The sequence below is a fragment of the Miniopterus schreibersii genome (assembly GCF_964146895.1).
Source record: "Miniopterus schreibersii genome assembly, chromosome: 19".
Taxonomy (NCBI): domain Eukaryota; kingdom Metazoa; phylum Chordata; class Mammalia; order Chiroptera; family Miniopteridae; genus Miniopterus; species Miniopterus schreibersii.
In genome coordinates, this window is record NC_138119.1 from 4,604,643 (window position 1) to 4,624,598 (window position 19,956).

The 19,956-nt window shown below is 46.4% G+C and overlaps 2 protein-coding genes across 2 annotated transcripts in view; one reads left to right on the forward strand and one right to left on the reverse strand.

The window, feature by feature from the left end:
- Positions 1 to 10,745, forward strand: part of EEIG2 (EEIG family member 2) — a 33,757-nt gene extending 23,012 nt beyond the window's left edge. Inside the window, exons 6-11 of the mRNA XM_081121140.1 lie at positions 2,305 to 2,408; positions 4,178 to 4,273; positions 4,417 to 4,606; positions 4,712 to 4,839; positions 5,482 to 5,551; positions 6,566 to 10,745. Of these exons, the coding sequence (XP_080977266.1) occupies positions 2,305 to 2,408; positions 4,178 to 4,273; positions 4,417 to 4,606; positions 4,712 to 4,839; positions 5,482 to 5,551; positions 6,566 to 6,608 (631 nt within the window). The 3' untranslated portion in view covers positions 6,609 to 10,745. The remainder of the gene's footprint in view (positions 1 to 2,304; positions 2,409 to 4,177; positions 4,274 to 4,416; positions 4,607 to 4,711; positions 4,840 to 5,481; positions 5,552 to 6,565) is intronic.
- A 1,916-nt stretch (positions 10,746 to 12,661) lies between these two features.
- On the reverse strand, positions 12,662 to 19,637 carry HENMT1 (HEN methyltransferase 1). The gene is made up of 8 exons (XM_081121139.1): positions 19,543 to 19,637; positions 18,315 to 18,412; positions 16,907 to 17,032; positions 16,361 to 16,473; positions 15,581 to 15,715; positions 15,082 to 15,261; positions 14,068 to 14,245; positions 12,662 to 13,308 (listed from the first exon to the last, which is right to left on the reverse strand). Exons 2-8 carry the CDS (start codon positions 18,336 to 18,338, stop codon positions 12,904 to 12,906), a joined length of 1,161 nt encoding a protein of 386 aa, XP_080977265.1. The 5' UTR covers positions 18,339 to 18,412; positions 19,543 to 19,637; the 3' UTR covers positions 12,662 to 12,903.
- Positions 19,638 to 19,956: the final 319 nt, after the last annotated feature.

Here is a 19,956-nt window from a genome sequence, read left to right on the forward strand (position 1 = left end):
CGCTGTGGGGCGTGACTGCTGACAGGATGCCGCAGGTAGTGTTGTCACGGGAGGCTGTCACTTTTCACGGGCTCTTAACGTTACTGTGAAACTAAAACCAAGCAGTCCCGTCTCTTTTGTTCCATAATTGAGCCATATTAAACAATCTCTGATAGGGGATATAAAAACATTTTCAGGACAAAAGGGTAATAGAATAAAAGCTGGCATGTGATGGGCACTCAGGGATTATTTTTTCAACGCGATGAGTCTAGGGCGCTGCCGAGTCCCTGTGAAGATTTTAGATTCTTCGTTTGCCTTAGTATCAGTCCCCGTGTTGATGGATTCTCTCCGTAATGCTTTGTGGCCTCGGCATCAGAGCAGTTAGTGCAGTGGCTGAAACTGTCAAGGGCTGGGATTCTCCGAGCTCGTTGAGACTGCAGACCAAGGGGTGCCAAACCCAAGGTATTGCTGTGGCCGTGAAGTCAGGCGGCAGGAAAGAGTGGAGCCAGAGGGAGACTGCTAGAGGGCGAAAGGGAACAGGGCTCGGGCTGGGGGCTCGGAGGGCTGGGGAGCAGGTCTGAGAGGTGGAGGGATGGAGACACTGCAATCAGGCCATCTGTGAAAGGAAAGCCAGAGCAACTGGCCGGGAAAAGATAAGCCTGCAGACAGGCAGGCCTGAGTCACCACCCATGATTAATGACTGGCTTCGGACTCCATTCTTTGGAAGTATATATCTTCTACGTTCGTTCTGCTTACAGAAAATTGAATGCAGGTATTGTGTGTTTTTTTCACCAAGCTGTTTTACATTACAGCAGGTCCTGGGATAATATTGTTTTGTTATAACATTGATGAGATACTCTAGGGACTTAGCTCTTGTTTATATCATTTGGCCTATGGTACAATTGCACTTGTTTCCCTTAAAGTTCCCGAACCTGTCAATGATGTTCAGTGAGGACTTACTGTTATTAAAAATACAGATTTTGGTAAATTTAGAGGTAGGTCTGGGCCAGACCGCCAAGGGCCTTGTATTGCCACCCTAAGGAGTCTGAGTTTTATCCCTAAGGAGCTGTGGAAGCCTTTAAACCGGAGAGTAACCTGTTTGTGTGCACATTTCAGAAGGACCACAGTGAGTAGCCTGGAAGAGAGGCAGGCAGCGGAGCTCGGAGACTCGTGCAGTCACCCAGGAAAGGGACAGCGGCCAGGCTGAGGTCGTTAGTGGAGATGGAGGAGAGACAATGAATAGGAAAAGTGTGAAGGAGCCTCTGTGGGATTTGGAGGTTGATTGGGTATGGAGAAATGTGAGTAGGGAGGAGAGAGGTGGTGCCCAGGGTTCTAGCTGTGGTGCCCTCGTGGACTGTAGCGGCCTTCACAGGGATGTGGAGTCCAAGAAGAACACAGATTTGGGGAAAGAGGGCGACTTCAGGCGGGGATATACTGACTTCGATGTACCTGCAGGACAAGTACTTGAAGATTTCCCAATAGGATGTGGAATTCTGGAAATTAGGAGATCCTGGGATATAACTCATCTATCAATAAAACAGGTTTAATGGCGATCTTAAGTGTCTGTATCCTCAGGACCTGAATCAGCTTCGTGATCCCTCCACCACCTTCCTGTTTCATCTCAGGTTACCAAGGGATAGTCTCTAGGAAAATGTGGTTTTCCTCTGGAAAATCAGCCTCTAAAGGTTAGGGATGTTTGTATTAAAAAAAATAAATAAATCCTCTTAGAACTCAGACTTGCGCCTCCCAGTTTCACGGCTTCCACATGGAGATTAGGAGCCTTGAATGAGCCAAGAAAAATATATCCATTACCCACTTCCAGAGGTTCCAGCCCAGAAAGCAAATCTAACTGGGGCTCTTTATAGACTCCCCCTGGGGCAGGCGATGAGAAAACCATGGACACTATTTAGCGAGTTAGCGGAGCCAACAAGGGGGCCTAGGCCGGAGGCAGGAGGTACCCTCTCCGACCTCTGACCGGAGGGCCGGGGCCGCCTCGCCTCCGCCGCCTCATGGGTGCTTCCCTGCCTGAGGTGCCAGCTGGCCGATGGAGCAGCCCCACTGATAGTGCTGGGGACACGCTGACAGAGCCCCCCTCTTTTCCCGACTCGCTTTCTGGCCTCACATTTTTGGTTGTGTAAAAGAATCCCACCCACCCCCCATGAATTTTAGTCAGGTTTTGAGGATGCTCGGACATTACTTGGTTTTTATTACTTTCACCCTTGAAGAGAGGATATTTCAGGCACCTTCCAGAGGCCGTGTGCCCACCACACAACCTGTCTCTCGCCCGTAAACCAAGTTCTGACCCTTAGAAATGCTTATTCCCAGGCCTCCTTCTACATCCATGTCTATACCGATTGCTGGTGAGTCCGAATCCCTGGAAGAAGATCGAAAAGGGGGAGAGACTCTCAAAATCCACCTCGGAATAACAGGTACGGCCGTGCAGCTCGCTGGGCTTTTCCTTGGTGAGATTCCCGTGGCCCCTCCGACATTTAAACTCTCCGGGTGTGCGACTTGAAGTGGGTCCGTGAGTGTCAGTCATGCGGTCTGTGGTTACGCCAGGCCCCCTTTGTCTGCGGTGTGCGCTGACGCATCAACAGCCTAATGCTGCGGGGACACCCCCCCCACCGTCGTATGTTCTCCCGACAGACACCCCAGGACACTGCAGGATTAGCACCCTGAATCCTTTGTGTGCCTTAACCTTCCCATTAGCTCCTCCTCGTATTTAAATATTCCGAATTCTTTCTCCTATTGAAAAGCCAGGAACTCATCCATCAGCCCTACCTCGCCTCTCCCCCCTGCTCTTCGGGGGGCTCTTGCTCTCCTTCCCCCTCATCTCTCACGCTTCTCATAGAAAACCCTTCATTAGCAGCCACCCGCTCATCTCCCTTCTCCCTTCAGTCGTGTCCACCCGTCCCCTGCGTGCCAGCTTTGCCAAACTGGCCCTGCTGTTCCCTGTGCTTGTCCCCAGCGTTCCTCGACGCTGGTCAGGTCTCGGGGTGAAGCTCCTCCGTGAGGCCTTTGCCCCGTTAGCAGGTGGTGGTGCTTGTGCGCGTTTCAGTACTTGCCCCATTCTGCTATAACCTCTCCCCCTTCTCCACTCGGAACATATATTTTGTCTTATCTGTTTTGTCCCCATATATCTTCTACAGTGTGGGGCACCTGACCCAATAAGAACTTAGTAAATAGCTACCGAATGAATAAATTTTGTAAACCAGTAGGTAAATGGGTGAATTAAGGTCAGAGCCAACCCTGGGAGTAGAGTTAGTCCTGTGTAATTTCCATATGAACCAACCCTTTGAGTTTGGGTTGTGTCGTCTCTGATCTGTGACGTTTAGGACCACATCGGGCAGGACGAGGGTGCTAATGTGGATGGTATCTTACCGTCTGTCCAGAAATGAGAGCCCTTTGCCGGAGGACCAGGTCGCTCCAGGGGCTCTTGTGTCTGATAGCGGTCGCTGCCATCATGACTGTGTTAATCAGTTGGCTTCCTTTTGCCTCTAAGTGAAAAACAGTTCTAGTTTCCAAATAGTTCACCCCAATGAAAACGACAGTCACCATTCCGCCTTCCGCGGGAGAAGCCCGGTCCTGGAAATATATAATCAGCAGCTGGAATATGTACATTATCAGGGAGCCACTAGAAAGGGCTCTGACGCTTTTTTATCTGTACATTTACTTTGGAACTGAACACTGTAATCAGTTTCTGAAAAACGTTCACTCTTAATGCCACATTCCATGCTGTGTTGACTTAAAACAAAGACATTTGCCCAAATTGTAGCCTGGCACTAGCAACACTGACGTTAACGTAGCTGAGTGCTCTTCAGTGTGCTGCTGTGATGGGTGTTTGAGAGCAGGATTTCCGTGAAAACCTGCGATTTTGTGAGAATTTGTAAGAATACATCTGACCCATTTTTTATGAGAAATACTAAGCAATAAAAACTGAAAGTTTTATTTAAGGTAGAGTTCTGTTAAACCTATTTAAAATACTCTAGTTCAGTAAGCTAAGGAATTCAGGTTTTTTTTTTCATTTTTTTTTGCAAGACAGTCGTTTCCATTGCACAGATTTAAAGGAATCTCTTTCACTCTGCAACTTGCTTTTCTCGAAAATGAACTTGGCAGTTTACAAAGTCTGCAGATTAGAACACAGTTGACCGTTGACTTGTGGGCAGTGATAGTAACATGACGTGATAACGTATTACAGATCTCTCGGCAAAGAGCGCCTCCGTTCCCGAAGAACTTGGTGCCTGTGGACATTCGAGGACATCGAGCCATGCGAGCCAGCAGTCAAAAGTATCAGGTCGGTGGAGGCCGAAAGTGAAGTTGAGCTCCTTAGACCTTTCTGGCGCCAAAGGGACTAGGAACGGCTGCGGTGCTGGAGGAGGGGGTTTGGCCGCAGTGTGTCTGGCATCCTGTCACATCCAGAGTCATCTTCTCTGACAGGGTACAGCTCGTGCCACTCCCGGTCATCCAGCTTCTCCGAGTTCTGCCACAGGAGAAACACGTCCGTGGGAAGTACGTCAACAGGCGTCGAGAGCATCCTAGAGCCATGCGATGAAACTGAGCAAAAAGTAGCTGAGCCAGATCTCGATACCGCTGATAAAGACGACACGGCTTCAGAAACGCTCACCAGGTATCCCTCTGGTCTCAGCTCAGTGCGGGGTGGGGGTGCGGGACAGGGCGCTTTGTTTTCACAACGCAAGAAAAAGGAGGGAATTTTAAAAAATTATTTCCAAAGGTGCCCAGTGAAACAAGATTCTGTAGAATCTCAGCTGAAGCGAGTTAATGACACCAGAGTGGATGCCGACGACATTGTGGAGAAAATACTACAGAGTCAAGACTTCAGCCTAGATTCCAGTGCGGAAGGTGAGTGGATGACCGTTCAGTACATGTAGGTGCAGGGGTCCGAGGCGGTGCGGCCCAGGGGCCAGCCCTGTTGCACATTTTGAAATAAATGTTATGCCCATAAAAATCTGAAGATAACTTTGTAGCTCATTTGTTTTCTAAGAATGGATATTAAATCCTTGGGAAAGGACTTTAAAAAGCTCAGTTTTAAAGAAAGCTCTTAGTGCACTGTTTCGATGGTGCGCCAATATCTACCATGTTTATATACGTGACGATGGATGTTTGCATCTGCGTTGTTATAACTGGACGTAAGGGCTTCCAGTCACTGTTGTAATTTGGAAGGTTGGGTGGTGAACTTGGAATGACATCGAACAACAGCATCCTTCGCTCCCTCCCTAGCATTTCCACTGCAACTGACAATTTACGTGCCGCCAGCTTGAAAGGTCGAATGACCCCTGCTGGTGCGAATGGAGCAGTTAACAGTGCACGTGGTTTCATCATCTAAGTGGTCGTAAAGAGAAATAATTAAACCTCTCTTGTGGAAATTTGTAGGAAGAGCTGTTTGATTTCTTTAGTAAAGCTGAAATGTGAAGTATAAATTTGTCGCAATATGAATGTTGTTTGACAATAATAATTGTACCCACAACACATTTTAACCTGCAGAAGAAGGACTACGGCTCTTCGTGGGCCCCGGGGGAAGGACGACGTTTGGCAGTCATCACCTTCCCAACAGGTACGCGGTCCCCACAGGACCTCTTAGCGCCAAGAGTAGACTGACTTTTCCTTTTGAATGTCCGTGAGGAGGAGATGAAGGTCCCAAAGTTTGTAATAGGCTGAGGCTGGGAAACACAAATCTTAGTAGTTTCACGAGAAGAATTATAGCTCTTTGTGAGCCCTCAGTGTTTCTTATTCTGAGTGTGTTTGAAATTATGTTTTATACATTTATTCGTTGATGTCCTTAGATGTATCTTTAGAATAGATTCGTAGAGGACCGGTAGAGCGTTGGGGAAGATGCAATATAAAAAGGACACTCAGAAAAGAGTTCTGCCCTGGTCGGTGTGGCTCAGTTAGTTGGAGCATCATGCCACCCCATACACCAGAAGGTAGCAGGTTCAATTCCCAGGTCAGGACACACACCAAGCAGACTGTACCTCCCTAAAACTGAGGAAAGGGATAGTAGTTTTGGGGGTGTCATCAGCAGTCTGTCAAAGCAAACCAGTGAAGAAATAAACCCCCCCTCAAGATCGTTTTCCCTGTAAGTCTTCATTACACGGATATAATTGACAGTGCAGACCGTGGACAGAGAAACTTCCTTATTGATCCAAAGTATTGCCTTCCGGGAAGTGCATTAAGACGCCACACTCCCAAAGCAGCTGAAACCTATTATGCATTCATTCTGCACAGTGAATATACCGGGTCAGTATACATTCTTGGGTGAGACTGACTTTAGGATTTACGTATAAACACGTTTGCCACAGTGTGTTGATAGGGTAAGAATCTGGAACCATTACTAGATTATTGTGGGAGTTAAGCATGAGAGGATCAGGGACTGGACTAATACAGTGTATTAATTATAAACATTAATATTTTAAGTATTCTCTCTCTGTGATGTATTTAAACCCAGTAGAAATCAAATCTAGTAGGAAATGCCTAATGCAGTCTCTCTTCGGAGCCAAGGTTAACAGGGACAATTTCAGACACCGCTGCTCAGAATTTTCAAGTTGTGTTTTTTTTTCCTACTGTTCAGAGTGGTGTCCGGAGCTTACGAACAAGTGGTGATCAAGCGCTAGAGGCCGGGCTGGCGAGCAGAAACTTCCCTGTGGGTTTGAGATGTGGGCAGCTGAGCTGTCACAACTCTCCCTTCAAGCACTTATGGCAAAATGAACCTGTTCATGCGTCCAGAGGAAAGCCAGCACTGCTTTTTCTCGGATGGTGCCCACCTCCCATCCTCTCCCACACACAGGGAACATCAGAATGGTTGTGTCGGGGCCTCGAGTGTCCTGTGTGTCTGGAGATCCCTGGCCTCCGTGGTCACCGCCCGTGATCATGAAAAGACTGTATTTGTTCGGCTTTTTTTTTGGTTTTTTTTGTTTGTTTTTCAAAACCTCCTGGTGAGGAAAACAGCACTGTGCACCTGGGTCTCATTTTACTGTAAAGTACAAAACCTGGAGTCGGGGTGCGCGATAGATTTGGGCTCTAATTACTCAATTTTAGGTTTGAGAGATAATAAATGAAGATAAAAACCCTATACATCCTGTCAAGATAGTTGTAATTCCTGGTAAGGAAATCTTGCATATTATACCACCTAGAGTATTGTACTAAGTCTGTTAATTCTTTTTGATACAGTAATTGATATAAAAGTGGGGGTGTTCATGCTTTGGGGAAAAGCTGTACTACAACTGAAACCTGTAAAATGCTTAATGTAAACGTATCAGCCACAAGTTAAGTGTGTCTAAGTCTGAGCTACAGGAGTGGGTATAAAGCCACTATTAGGCCGTGTGTGTTGTTTGTTAGTATTGGATGCGCTGCGGAGCTCCCGCTAGCGCTCGGTGGGAGATTCCAGTGTTAGGCCATTGTCACGCACCCCAACATATGAGCTGTTTTAACTAACTGAGCAGTGTCTGCTGGTCTCAGGAGCCAGAGTTTAGAACAGCTGGAGGAAAACGGATTTGATGAGCAGCAGAGCAGCCTTCCCCGTGAGTTCACACTTACCTGAAACTCAGAGGTATGCCAAGGAGGGCATGGACGGGACCGGGACAGCCGCTTGGCCTGGACCTGGGGTCTTCTGTCTTAGCCTCTCCTCCCACCCCGTGATCAGATGCTGTGCTTTCTTCTTACTGCATCAGAGGCAAGAATAGGCTGGAACATACACCAGACAGAGCTTTTAAAGTGAGAATATCCGATCTGGATCCAGGGTAATGGCACAGCAGACAAACCTGAAGACTTTTTCTGGTTTTATGTGACAGTTTATGTGTGGAAAGATCTTAATTTTCTTGGAATCGCCCAGTCAGTAAAGAAAAATGTAAGATTCTATAAAACCAGAAATTCCCAGTCTTTACTTTTAAAACCACGTCCAAGTAACGCAATATGTTAGAATTACCCTGGTCTGTGTACTGTCGTGTTGGCAAAATAAGGGGGGGAATATTATTTTTAAGAAAATATTATTTTAATATCCAAATGGAGAGGTTGGAGAGACTTTGAATAGTTCACGTTAGGGTTTTTGTGGGGGATTTTAAAATTTCAAGGATTGGGTATTCCAAACGAATCCAAAACTTTTACAAATAGACTGAGATTTTTTAAAGAGATGATACCCCAGTTTAGAATATTTTGAATGTCAAGAGATAGGGTTTTCTGAGTCCTTAAACTTTCTTCTTTAAAATTTGTTTTAAAGGGAAAAAAAAAAAAAAAATGACCTGAAGATTTACGTCTAACCCAGGAAAATGTTACTTTAAGTGATAAATAAGTGAATGGTCCATTTATTGTATATTATGGGGGAGGGGGGAGAATCAAAGTTTTCAATAGAGATATGAAGATATTGTTTAGAGAGAGATTTATTATGACATGTTTTAAAAACCTATTTTTCTACTTTCAAAATATTATCCCTAGTCTGTATTTTTTATGGGGACTTCTGCAAATGATTTTGCAGTTTTGAAATGACAGCTAACAGCTGGATTGTAGGCAAGGTTCAGTGAGGACAGTCTTCAGATCGCTCAAAGGTGCTATATTCCAGCACCAGCCTCTCACTCAGCCTCGGCTGCCCTTGGCCAAAACCTTTATGCAAGACCGGCTCTCAGTATTTAAAAATGATACAGAATTACTTTCTAAAAACAAAATGTGGATTTTGAAAAGCACAAAAGTCATGCCTTTATAAATTTAGCAGCCACCAGATAACATCTTGACTTACATATGAGTAAATGTAAGACGTTTTAATAGATAGAAACATGAGGAAGAAAAGAGATGGCAGTGTCCTCTGTAGCCAGTGACGTCTGCATTCATTTTATTCTCGTTTGTGTCCCATCCACATACTTTGCAATCACATTTCCTTACAGTCCTTAAAAATATTTGTTCAAGGTTGCCTAAGTGTCTGCCTCCACTCCCAAGTTCTTCTTTTCTTGGAGCATGTCAATCTGCTTACTCAATACCAAGTTTACTTTTGGTTTTGAGTTTAGAAAATCAGATTTGAAAAAGTAGACCTTAATACAGTGATTGCTAAATATTAAACTCAAATGTCAAATCCCCCAGTCTTGGAGAAATTGCACATCTGTGACATTTTCTAACCCTATATGCCAGAGAAAATGAATGGTATTTTAAAGCTGAGTTTGTGATAAGAGTCTTAAATGCCTTGTGTGGGGGGGATTATAGAAGCAGCAGGTCATGAGGCCACTTCCTGTGACTCGTGCTGGTGACTGAGAGGATGTGAAAGGCAGCCAAGGACAGAGAAGGCCCTGGGCCATCAGTTTACATGTTGCTGGTTGACTCCCCTTTGCGGTGGTGGTGAAGGTTCTGTATACAAACAACTAACATGGATTACTATTTATAATCTGACAAAGTCTTGACTAAGATTCTTAAAGTATCTACTAGCCCTGTCAAAATATATTCGGGCCTGGCCGGCATGGCTCAGTGGTTGAATGTTGACCGGTGAACCAGGAGATCACGGTTCGATTCCCGGTCAAGGCACACGATCCCCAGTAGGGGGCGAGCAGGAGGCAGCTGGTGGATAATTCTCATCATTGATGTTTCTTCTTCTCTGAAATCAATAAAAACTTTTAAAAAATAAATTTAAAAAAAACATATTCGGGTAGCAATGAGATTTAATAAATTGAAACATCAAGAAATAATTTTAGACTTTAAGATTGCCATGCTAACGGCCACTCCGCAAGCTCAGGCTGCCAGTATTGTTAATATTGAAGTACTCTGACGAGTTAGGCTTCCAGTGCGTGTAACAAGGCTCCGAAGAGACTGGGCTCACAGGATGGGGCTGTATTTTATTTCGGCAGGTCTTTCACTGGGACGGTTCAGAAATTCTACTGTCAGTTCTCCTAGACGGTACGTCATGTGACTATAATCAGGTACTGTAGCTGTAGCTGAAACTGATATGCCGCTTTTTACGTGTTGCCTTAGGTACTATGCATAATTTTAATAGCTGAGACGCTAAAGAATATGAAGTCTTAAAAATATAATGGAAGAAATATGCCTGTATTAACCCTGTTTTAAGACCGATCTGGATATAAGGCCTTATTACTCCCTTCTACGTGTGGCGTTTCATAAAATAATATACAGGATGGGGCAACAGGTGTACAGTTATCTATATGGAAAATAGTACAATAATTCATAAATAATAATAAGAGAAACTGTTTCGTGTACTCACAACTGTAAACCTACTGTTGCCCCATCCTGTATACAGTGTATTTTAAACAGTTGTGTAGGTGGTTTCTAGCTCCTCCGTGTGACAAAACTGGCGGATTTTTTTCATTTACACAGGCTGTGTGCTCTGCATTTACAAATGTTTATGTTCATCTCATATATATATATGTGTGTGTGTATATATATATGTGAAAACTCTCGTGATATTCATTGACCAAATCCCATGCACAGGAAGACATTTCGGGTACATTGTTGTTGTTTTTTTTTTTGAACTACATCTTATTTGGGAAATTACATCTACATCTTCGTTTTTATGCATTTATTTGTTGATACAGTTGTGAGTTGTCATGTAAATGTCCAGGTGAAAATCTGTATTGAAGTGATTCCATTAGTATTCTGTTCTGATACTTGGAGAATGACCTTCATTTTTATGTATTTCTTAGTTTTACCTGCACTACTCTAAATCCAGGAAATGTTCCTTTTTTTTTTTACAAAAACTAATTTTTTATTGTAAAGTATTTGTAATAATGTAAAAGTGAATCTTATACATGTCCAATAAAAATCGTATCTTAAAAGTTTGGAATGTTGTTTATACTCCCAAATTTCAGTTGAGATTCTGTTGCTTGTCAAGGTCAGAAGCCAGAAGTGAAAGAACCAGTGTTAACTTTTCCCTGGGGGTTTCCCAGTGAAAGACACTTTACACCCCGAGGCAGCTCCTGCAGTGCCGGGTCATGGACCTGGAACGAGAGACCTGCGTCTGACCCGAACGCCCCTCTGGACCTGTTTTCTTTTTCATTTTTATATTGATTTTAGAGGGGGGGGGGGGAGAGAGAGAAACATCAATGTGTTCCCAGGCCCAGCTTTCTTGTTATGACTCAACGCCTAGTGTTTTTCTCTTTCCCCCTCCATCCCCCCTCCCTTCTTAAACCTTAATTTACCTGTTCCTGTTCTTATACCATTTACCAGGTAGCAGCACATATACGGAAATGAAATCTTTCTTCCCATCTGCATGAGAGGAAATCTTTGGTGGAGTCAATCCATCCCACGTTACTTAAGATGCAAAATAGAAAGGGCTTCAACTCAGACCTTCCCTGAGTTGGGACAGGGATCTCTATTCCAGGTGGAGCCACGCAACAAGGAACGTCAGGCCTTCGTGTGTGAGTTAGCTCAGACCCCATTCCCATGCAGTGACAACCCAGGCGGGTCGAGGGGTCTCCTGAACCATTTCTCTGACGACACTGACTTCACTACTAGATTTTTTTTCTTTAACGTAATTTATTTCATTTTATTTTTTCCACTGCTAGATCTTTAAATCATTTCCGCAGCACTGTCCTGTGTTGGAAAAGCTTCAAACCTCTATAGAAAGTTGCCATGCCTAAGTATGGGGGAGGGTTTTGCACCTTCTATCAGGGAGCCCTCAAAGCAAAAGAATGCATGTAAGTGAGAAAAGTGTGCCACCTTCTGGTGTCGAGCGTCAGTGATTCAGCTCAAACACACCTCTCCCACCTGATCCTGTGTCTGCCCTTCTCTCCCCATGTGTTGTTACAACCAAAGGAAACATTTTTCTTTTATCACTAATTTGAATTTGAAATACTTGCAAAAAGATTTGGAAACGCTGCATACTTTGCCTTAAGTAGGGTAAAAGTGTTTCCCTTTAGCGTGGGATTAATGAAAGAGTCTGTGAATCCAGTTCCATGGGGATTCCTGCTAGAAAGGTCTGGGTGGGCGGCTTAAATAAATGGCGTCCAGACAGAGGGACAAGGCTGGACGAAGACACTGCGGAGGAAGATCAGCCTATCCTACGAAAGCAAAGAATCTCGAGTCGAGGGTGAGGTGTGGAAGCAGGAAGCAAGGCAGTGAGCCTGGGAGAGGCAGTGAGATGATCAGAGCGTCATGTGGCTCCTCGAAGCCGGACGGACGGGGCGGAGTGGCAGAGACGAAGGCAGCGGGCAGGCAGGGCACACAATTAGGCGGGGCCGGCGGGGACCCGAAAAGGCACCGAGTTCATCTTCAAGGCAAGCGTGTAACTGGCTTCAAAAGCGACTGGCAAGGTGAAGTTAACATTGTAGCCTTCATGACTGCCGGGTCCTACCCGCTGGCTAAGTCTCAGCAACGCTCCTACGTGGTCCCTATTTGGAGGCACCCCCAAAGGTGTGCGCCGCACACGAGACACACGTTAGCCGCAGCATCAAAGCCAGTTTCCCCCCATTACGTGCACTTCCCTGTCCTCCGTGGCTGCCACCACCCCAGTTCCAACCAGGAAGCTGCCAAAGGGGGTGTTCGAAACCCAGAGACGGGGTTCTCGTCATGAGGCTCCCATTTCCTTCTGTCGCCTGCAGCCCTGATTTGTATGACATTTTAGGCTACGGATGAGAGGTCAGAATCGAGCCCAAAGGAGGTAGAGGATTCCAGTGAGATTTTTAAAGCAACCCTTATTATCCCCTGGGAAAAAGTTTTAAACATTCCATTTCCTTTAACTCAATTTCCTTTAACATGTTTTAATGTCAACATACGGCTCCAACAACAAAAACCAAAAAAAAAAAACCACCACCACCCTATCAGGAACTCTCTACAAACGCCTCCAAACAAAATAAGCCTATTTATAAAACAAAAACAAAACACATGGCAAGTAATTTCAAAATCAAAAGTTCCTTGAATGACTACGCAAGAACACCAAGCCAGCCGGCCGGCGGCCGAGACCCTGGCCCTCGGCACAGCCGCTCAGGGGCTCTCGTCGCGCAGGTTGACCTTCACGGCGGAGCCGTCGCTGCTCAGCCTCACGGTGTCGCCGATGAGCGCCCGCATCGTGGCCACGTCACCACACAAGCGGCTCACCTTGGGGTACGCGAGGAGCCTTTCCAGCGGCACGTACAGCTTGTTCCCGAAGCAGAAAGGTCTGGGAGACTTCTCTATTCTCAGTTTCTCAAGTTCTGTGAAGACCGGTCCAGAAAATGTGACGAGCCCGGTGTCGCTGAGCCTGTGACCGTGTTCGTGGCCATTCCGCAGTATCCTCAGGCTCGACACGTATCTGTGCCTCAGGCTTTGCACTTGTCGAGACACCTCATTTGCCAATGCGAGTTTGCGGACCTCTTTTTGCTGTAAACTCGGGTAGGAGACTGAATAAACCTGAAAGGTGGCGTGGGGGGGAGTGGGGGGGAACCATTTAGAATATAGGAAAATTTTCCAAACCATCAGCAGGACCTTTGTACCACGGGGATCAGTAACTGTATGTACAGGTTTCAAACCTGACTGATCGTAACGGCCACACCTATAACGGAGGCCGAGCTACGGACACACAGGGTCGAAAAGGAAAAGTGTTGCCCTGGCCGGTGTGGATCAGTGGTTAGAGCGTCGGCCCGAGCACCGCAGGGTCCCAGGTTCAATTCCCAGCCAAGGGCATGTACTTCGGTTGCAGGTTTGATCCCCAGCCCTGGTCAGGGCACGTGTGGGAGGCAACCAATCGATGTCTCTCTCAATGCCTCTCTCTCTCTCCCCCCTCCCTTCCACTCTCTCTAAAAAACAATGAGAAGAAAAGTGTTGCCAATTAAAAGAGAAATCTCTTTCTTCACCGAACCTCCTGAAACCAAAAGGGTCTGAGATGCTTGGAGGCTCAGTTCCAAGTCACTGAGCCCAGCTGTGAAACCTGCTGGCTCCCCCTTCCTGCCGAGGATCCTCACCCCTTACAGAAGGAGCGCTGCTGGCCCCAGCTGCTCAGAAGGCCATCGTGGCAAGAGGCCAGGAGGTCGGTCTCAAGGCTCCTCCCGGGGTCAACCTCGTAATCAGGTCATTCCTTGTCTCTACAGTAGGGACTCCCCATGAGAAACAGTTCACTATCACAGTAGATGTATTTCTTGTCCCGACAGCTACCCCATGGGGAATACTCACAATCTTATAAACATGTCGATCACACTGCTCTGCAGCACCCGATCTGGTCGCCGGTGCTCCGATCTTCTGGAAGACCCCTATCTGGGTACAGTAGCCGACGTTCCCGGCTCCTTCTGGCGGCTCCCCGACCCCAGTAAACTCCACCGAGTAACCGTAGAAATTTGCCACACCTAAGGCCCTGAAATCAAAACAAGGAGAGAGGTCGTTTTTTTCTAAACTTAAGAGCTAATTGTTAAATAGTCAGCAATGTCCAGTTGACTAGAACGTGAACAATACCACGAACAGAAAGACTCCTAAGCCGCAAGTTCTTAAGGCACCGCACTAAGCCACGCCGTGGGGCCTGCTCACTTCTCTGAGGGGCACTAAGGCGCTGACTGCAAGTTTAATTAACCACAAGGACGTGGCGGAAAGGAAAGTCGTGGGGCGGAGTAGAGGAGGGACAATGACACCACAAGGGCTGCAACCCCAACTCCTATTTGGGTTTGGAATTATGCCGGGAACACGTCGAGCCCCTGGGAGATGCCCCGGGGCCAAGGCACCGCGCTCAGGGCCTCAGCTTCCCCCAGCTCCGTTCCCGGATCTCCACGCCAACAGTCCTGAAGCCTCCACGCCTGCAGCCCACGCACCCTGCCCACACTTGCCTGAGACCTAAGAGAGGAAACAAACTTCCCCATTTATTTTACTAAGGGGCACTGTGGAAATCAACTTTATTGGAAGAAAGCAAATCATTTCAGTCATGTATAGGTAAAGACTTACTTGGCAGAATTTTTTTTTAATTGATTTTAGAGGAGAAGGGAGGGAGGGAGAGAGGGAAACATCAATGTGAGAGAGAGACATCCATCGGCTGCCTCTTGCACACGCCCTTAGGAGGAATCGAACCCGCAACCTTCCCGTGCACAGCACACAACAATGCTCCAACCAGCTAAGCCACATGGGCCAGGGCTTACTTCACAGAATTTTAAACTTCAGTGGGGTCCCAAAAAACAAACAAAATCAAAACCCTTATGAATTCACCAAGTCTGAAACTGCTTCCTGTTCCACTCAAACTTGTGATCTGAATCTCTTAAGGTCACTGCCGGGAACAGGGGGTTGAAGTCAGAGTTTGGTGTGCTGATGACGATCATGGCTGGAGACAGGTACCCAAACACGACTTCGGGAAACCTGGCCAGGTCTTCTGAGTCCAGATGCTCTATTCTGAAATGGTTAGCGGGGGAGAGAGAGTAAAACCTAGCTTCACTTGCAGATATTTTCCTAATTCATTTAGCAAAAACCCATTGCTGTCCCCACACTGATTTCTCCCGTCTCTGAAGATGTGACAGTGACCTCAAACGGTCTCACCCTTCCCTTCGCCCGTTCCAGATGGGGCAGGACGGTAGCAAGCCAGTCCCAACTGACTACCAGTTTTCTTGACCGATAACAATTAAGATTATATTTAGGAAACAAAGTGTACTGAGACTAATTTGGTGAGGCTTTTCTAATGAATGTGTACAGAAGAAATCTATTTAATACTTACAACTCAATACAGGCCACTAAGTCAAATCCAAGCAAACGAGAGTCCCTCTCGACAACGGAGCCGTGGTACAAGGTGATAGACAAATTCAGATCCCGGGGACTTAGATACTCCCCAGAGAACGGAGACAGTCTACACCTGCAGAAGCGTTATTGGAGACGTCAGGGCATTTGAACACAGCTGTTTAGAATGATCCCAACTACAGACACCAGGTCATAGAGTAACTTCCTCTCGTGGGGAGGTCACTGGCCAGTAAGAGCAAGATTCTGAATATTTGATATTGCTCTCGTTTTCAATACTTCTGGTCTCCCGGCTCACTTTGGATCAATGATTTTCAATTTATTTATTTTTTCTTTAAAAGAAAAACGCTCTTGAAACAATCTATGGAAGTCTAATAATATATAGGATATAGGAGAGCTGCTCTGTTTCAAACTGGAGGTGGTGGTCCGGGGCTCCATTGTCACCAGGGCGTCCAGCACCAACGTAATTAGATTCTTGCCCTTTGAAATTGAATTTGCAATGCTCTGACTACCATAATTGCTTAATTGAGGCTATACTTTCTACACTGGTAGAAAGCAGGTATTCACGTCGCACACAGCTACTTAGTTTGACGGCGCAGTCGTTCGTCAGTGAGCCCGAGGCTCTCTTAGTGTGTAACGGACAACACACTTCCACGTTTCACGTGTTTTACACATTGCGTAAAACGGACAGTGCCTCCAAGCCTATTTAACCATGCCGCTAGTTTTAGATTAGCGCACAATCCTTCCAGAAACTAGGTATTACCTTTGCGATCCTATTTTATCTATATTGATGTCTACTCCAACAATCAGTTCCAGGCAACTGTGTGACTTAATCATCTGTATGAGGGAAGCATTGCCACACCCCAAGTCTGCAACCTGTAGATGAGACGAAAGCTGTTTCAAAGACATTTATAGCCAGAGAAGTCAAGTGTGATCAAAGGCTTTTTTTTTTTTTTTTTTTTTTTTACAGTGAGTGGGTATCAAAAATGAAGCCAAAAACATTATGTGTAAGGATCTCTTTGGCAGAAAAAAAAAAAAAAAAGTACATAAGAGGAAATTTATCTCGAGACCCTATGAGCCTGGTGGGGGTGGGAGGAATAAGTTCTGCTTAGTTTCGCCTGTTCACCAAACTTTTTCCTCTACTTCCCTCACCCCGCTCTTTCGAGCTTAGTTTTCTCTCTATAGCCCTTTCCCTCCTTGCAGTAATCTTTTTGAACCGTCTCTGGTTACTCACTGACCGAGGCTTCTGTATCTGACAAAACATTTTTTTAAGACAGCTTCAATTAAATGTTTGGAAACAAATACCTACCTTCTTGGGTTTGTGGCGATTCACTAGATCGTTAACAAAGCTGTATCTCTGTCTGTACAACGGAGGGGAGAAATTAATTGCCTTCTTGATGGGAAGGTCAAAATTACCATCAACCGCACTGTTGCCCTGAAAGTTTACAAACAGAAAGTGTTCTGAATCACGCGTGACTTCAGGAATGAAATAAGAAAAAAACAGCTGTATTTCCCCCAGTTAATTGGCAGAGTACACTGGCCTTTCGGCCACCTCTGTTCTAAAATCATTAGGTGGCACTGGGTTTCCTCCACAGTCCATCTAAGTCTCCGCTCTTATTTTTTTAAATGTTTTTATTGATTTTTTTTTAGAGAGAGAGGGTGTGAGAGAAAAACACCGATCGGCTGCCTCCTGTACACACCCAACCGCGCTCCAACCAGAAATTGAAAACCCAAAACCTGGGCATGTGCCCTGACTAGGAATCAAACCAGGGACCTTTCAGTGCACGAGACGATGCTCCAACCAACTGAGCCACACCAGCCAGGGCTACTTCTTATTAAGAATCTTGCTTTATGCTTTCTATAGTTCACAGTCAGCTGAACGAAAAACTACTTATGAATGCATTGCATAAAACAATTATAAACCTCCCCGCTGCAAGGGATCTTTAGGGAACTTCCAAAGACTGGAGTCCAGGCAGGCAGGAGGCTGGAAAACTGTTCATGACTGACAAAGTCTCTCCTTGACCAAAATGAGGTCAGGCTCCACTGCAACCTCCTCTGACTAGGCCTGGACCTGGACCTGTCCTGTCTTTGGCCTGCCCAGCCTGGTTTTAGCAAGATTCCTACTATGCCAGTTTAAAGGGAATCCCCTGCCCTTGATATATGATCAAACTCTGTCTCTGATCAAGTTCCTCATTTCTCACCCCTGATACCTGATCATCTTGGCCTGCCTTCAGCAAGAATCCCGTTAAATCTGTAACTCGCTTAACAAGAATCCCCATACCCTTGATGTCTCCTCTCTTTCCCATCCACTGACTGCCCCCTCACTCTGCTCATAGGCTATAAATCCATTAGTCTTTGTTGTATATGGAGTTGAGCCCACTCTTGCCCCTAATTGCAATGCTCTTATTGCAACAATCCTAGTAATTCTGTCCTAACAGAATGTTTCTTTAACATGGCCCCACTAGGAAAAAGGAATTATGACTAATCCCTAACAGCTATCCCTGCTCCTAAATGCCAGTATTACACAGGGGTACAGTCCAAAAGGTGCTTCTGTCCAAGAGAAATAAAATACCAGCCAAATATGCAACTTCCTTGTAGCCCATTTTTTAAAACTGCTTTTAAAGCGTAATTGTAATATTTTATTAAATCAATGTATCTAAAATTGCAAGAATAACTCTTGAGAGTCATGCAAGCCAGTTAGAAAGAGCAGCAATTACCTCTTTGTTGTTGCTCTGTTCCATCTTGTCTCTCGAAGTTTCCTCGAAACAAAAATGTAGATGTATCCTTCAAGGTCCAGGAATCAACAGCGACTGGGCTATAAATTTAAAAAATATATCAGTTACAAAAAAGAAGCCAGGACAAAATAGCTGCCTAGACCAGCAGGGAGGGGAGAAAGCGGCTTTCTCCATTCCCTTTCGATGTTACTATGTAATCCACAGAATTTACTCAGTAAGTATTGTTTCAGACAACAGCCGACAGCTTAGAAAACCTAAATAACTGCACTGTGCCAAACCCAGCTCCGTGCAGCCCAGCGTAGCCCTAAGGCACCATTCTTTCCTTCGTTTACCATCTTTTCAGTTTGACCATTCCATTAAAGCCCTCGACCTCATTCAGACTGCCTGCAATTACCCTTTCACACACGGTCAAAACGAAATTTTGAGGGGAAGAGAGTGTCCCACGTAATAAGCAAGAGATGCTCCAACATCTCTCCGATAACTCACAGGTGAGCTTGAAGTTAAATTCTGGTTCTCTGCTGCAACTTGGTCTCCACTGCAGGCAGGTGGCCAACGGACTCGCAGGTGTAGGCAGTGGGGTACATTAGGGGCCGGTGCTTTTGCTACCACCATGAGGGTCTCTGCCCAATGAGTGGCGTTTGATAGTGATCCTTGCTACAGGTGTGACTTGAATGTATTAGTCTCAGGCATTCGTTGGCCTGTTTTCAAACCAACTTGGTGAATCCTGCTATGAGCTACTAAAAAGGTGGGTTGCGTAGGGTTCAAACTGGCCCAGTTTGTCACTGATCTCAAGCCCCTGATTGCACATAAGCATCACCTAGAGATTTTTTTATTTTTTAAGTCCAGGCACTTATCTCAGGGAGTTTTTCATTTTGTTGCCAAGGATGGAGACTGGACAATAGTACTTTCTAAAATCTCAATCAATCAAGGTTGAGAACGCCCGATACACTGAACAACCTTCCTTGCTATAAACACTTTTATACTAAGAGACACGTCTGTTCTCTTGGTACCAAGGACCTAGGTGATGCGGAGGTACCTGTTGTTTGGGGTTGACCAAGTGTCACTTTGTAATATCCTGGAAAAAAAATAAAATAGGATGCAGGCAACATGTCAGTCGCCTAACTTTTCGAGTTATTCTCTCACTCGAGTCCCGAAACCCTCCTCCAGCCGCCCAGCGTCACAGCCGAGCACGAGCGGTCGCCAGCCTTACCTGCGAGCGAGAAGCGCGTCCAGGTGGCCGAGCGCAGCGCCGCCGACTAGCGGACAGCGCCCGGCGGCAGCCGCGTTTCACTCCCGGCCCCGCCCCGACGGCCGCGCACGCGCAGTCCCGCTGCGTCGCGTTGCCCGGGCGCGGATGCGCCTGCGCCGCCGCCTCTTTCTGGGCGCGCGCTCGCCCTCCTCCGGGCGCCCAGCCCGTTGACCCCCTAGGATCCCCGCTCCTAGGCTTCGGTTTTGCGCCTCGTAACGGCCGCGGTGGCGCATGGCCCGAAGCCATTTTCTAGCTGCGACTGTTGGGTGCCGGCCGCGAGCTGTTGGGGGCGCGGCCCGAGCTGCAAACGGTCCCGGCGCCGGGCCGAGCGCGAGCCCGCCGGCGGCTGGCGTCCGAAGGAGCCGCCCCTCGGGC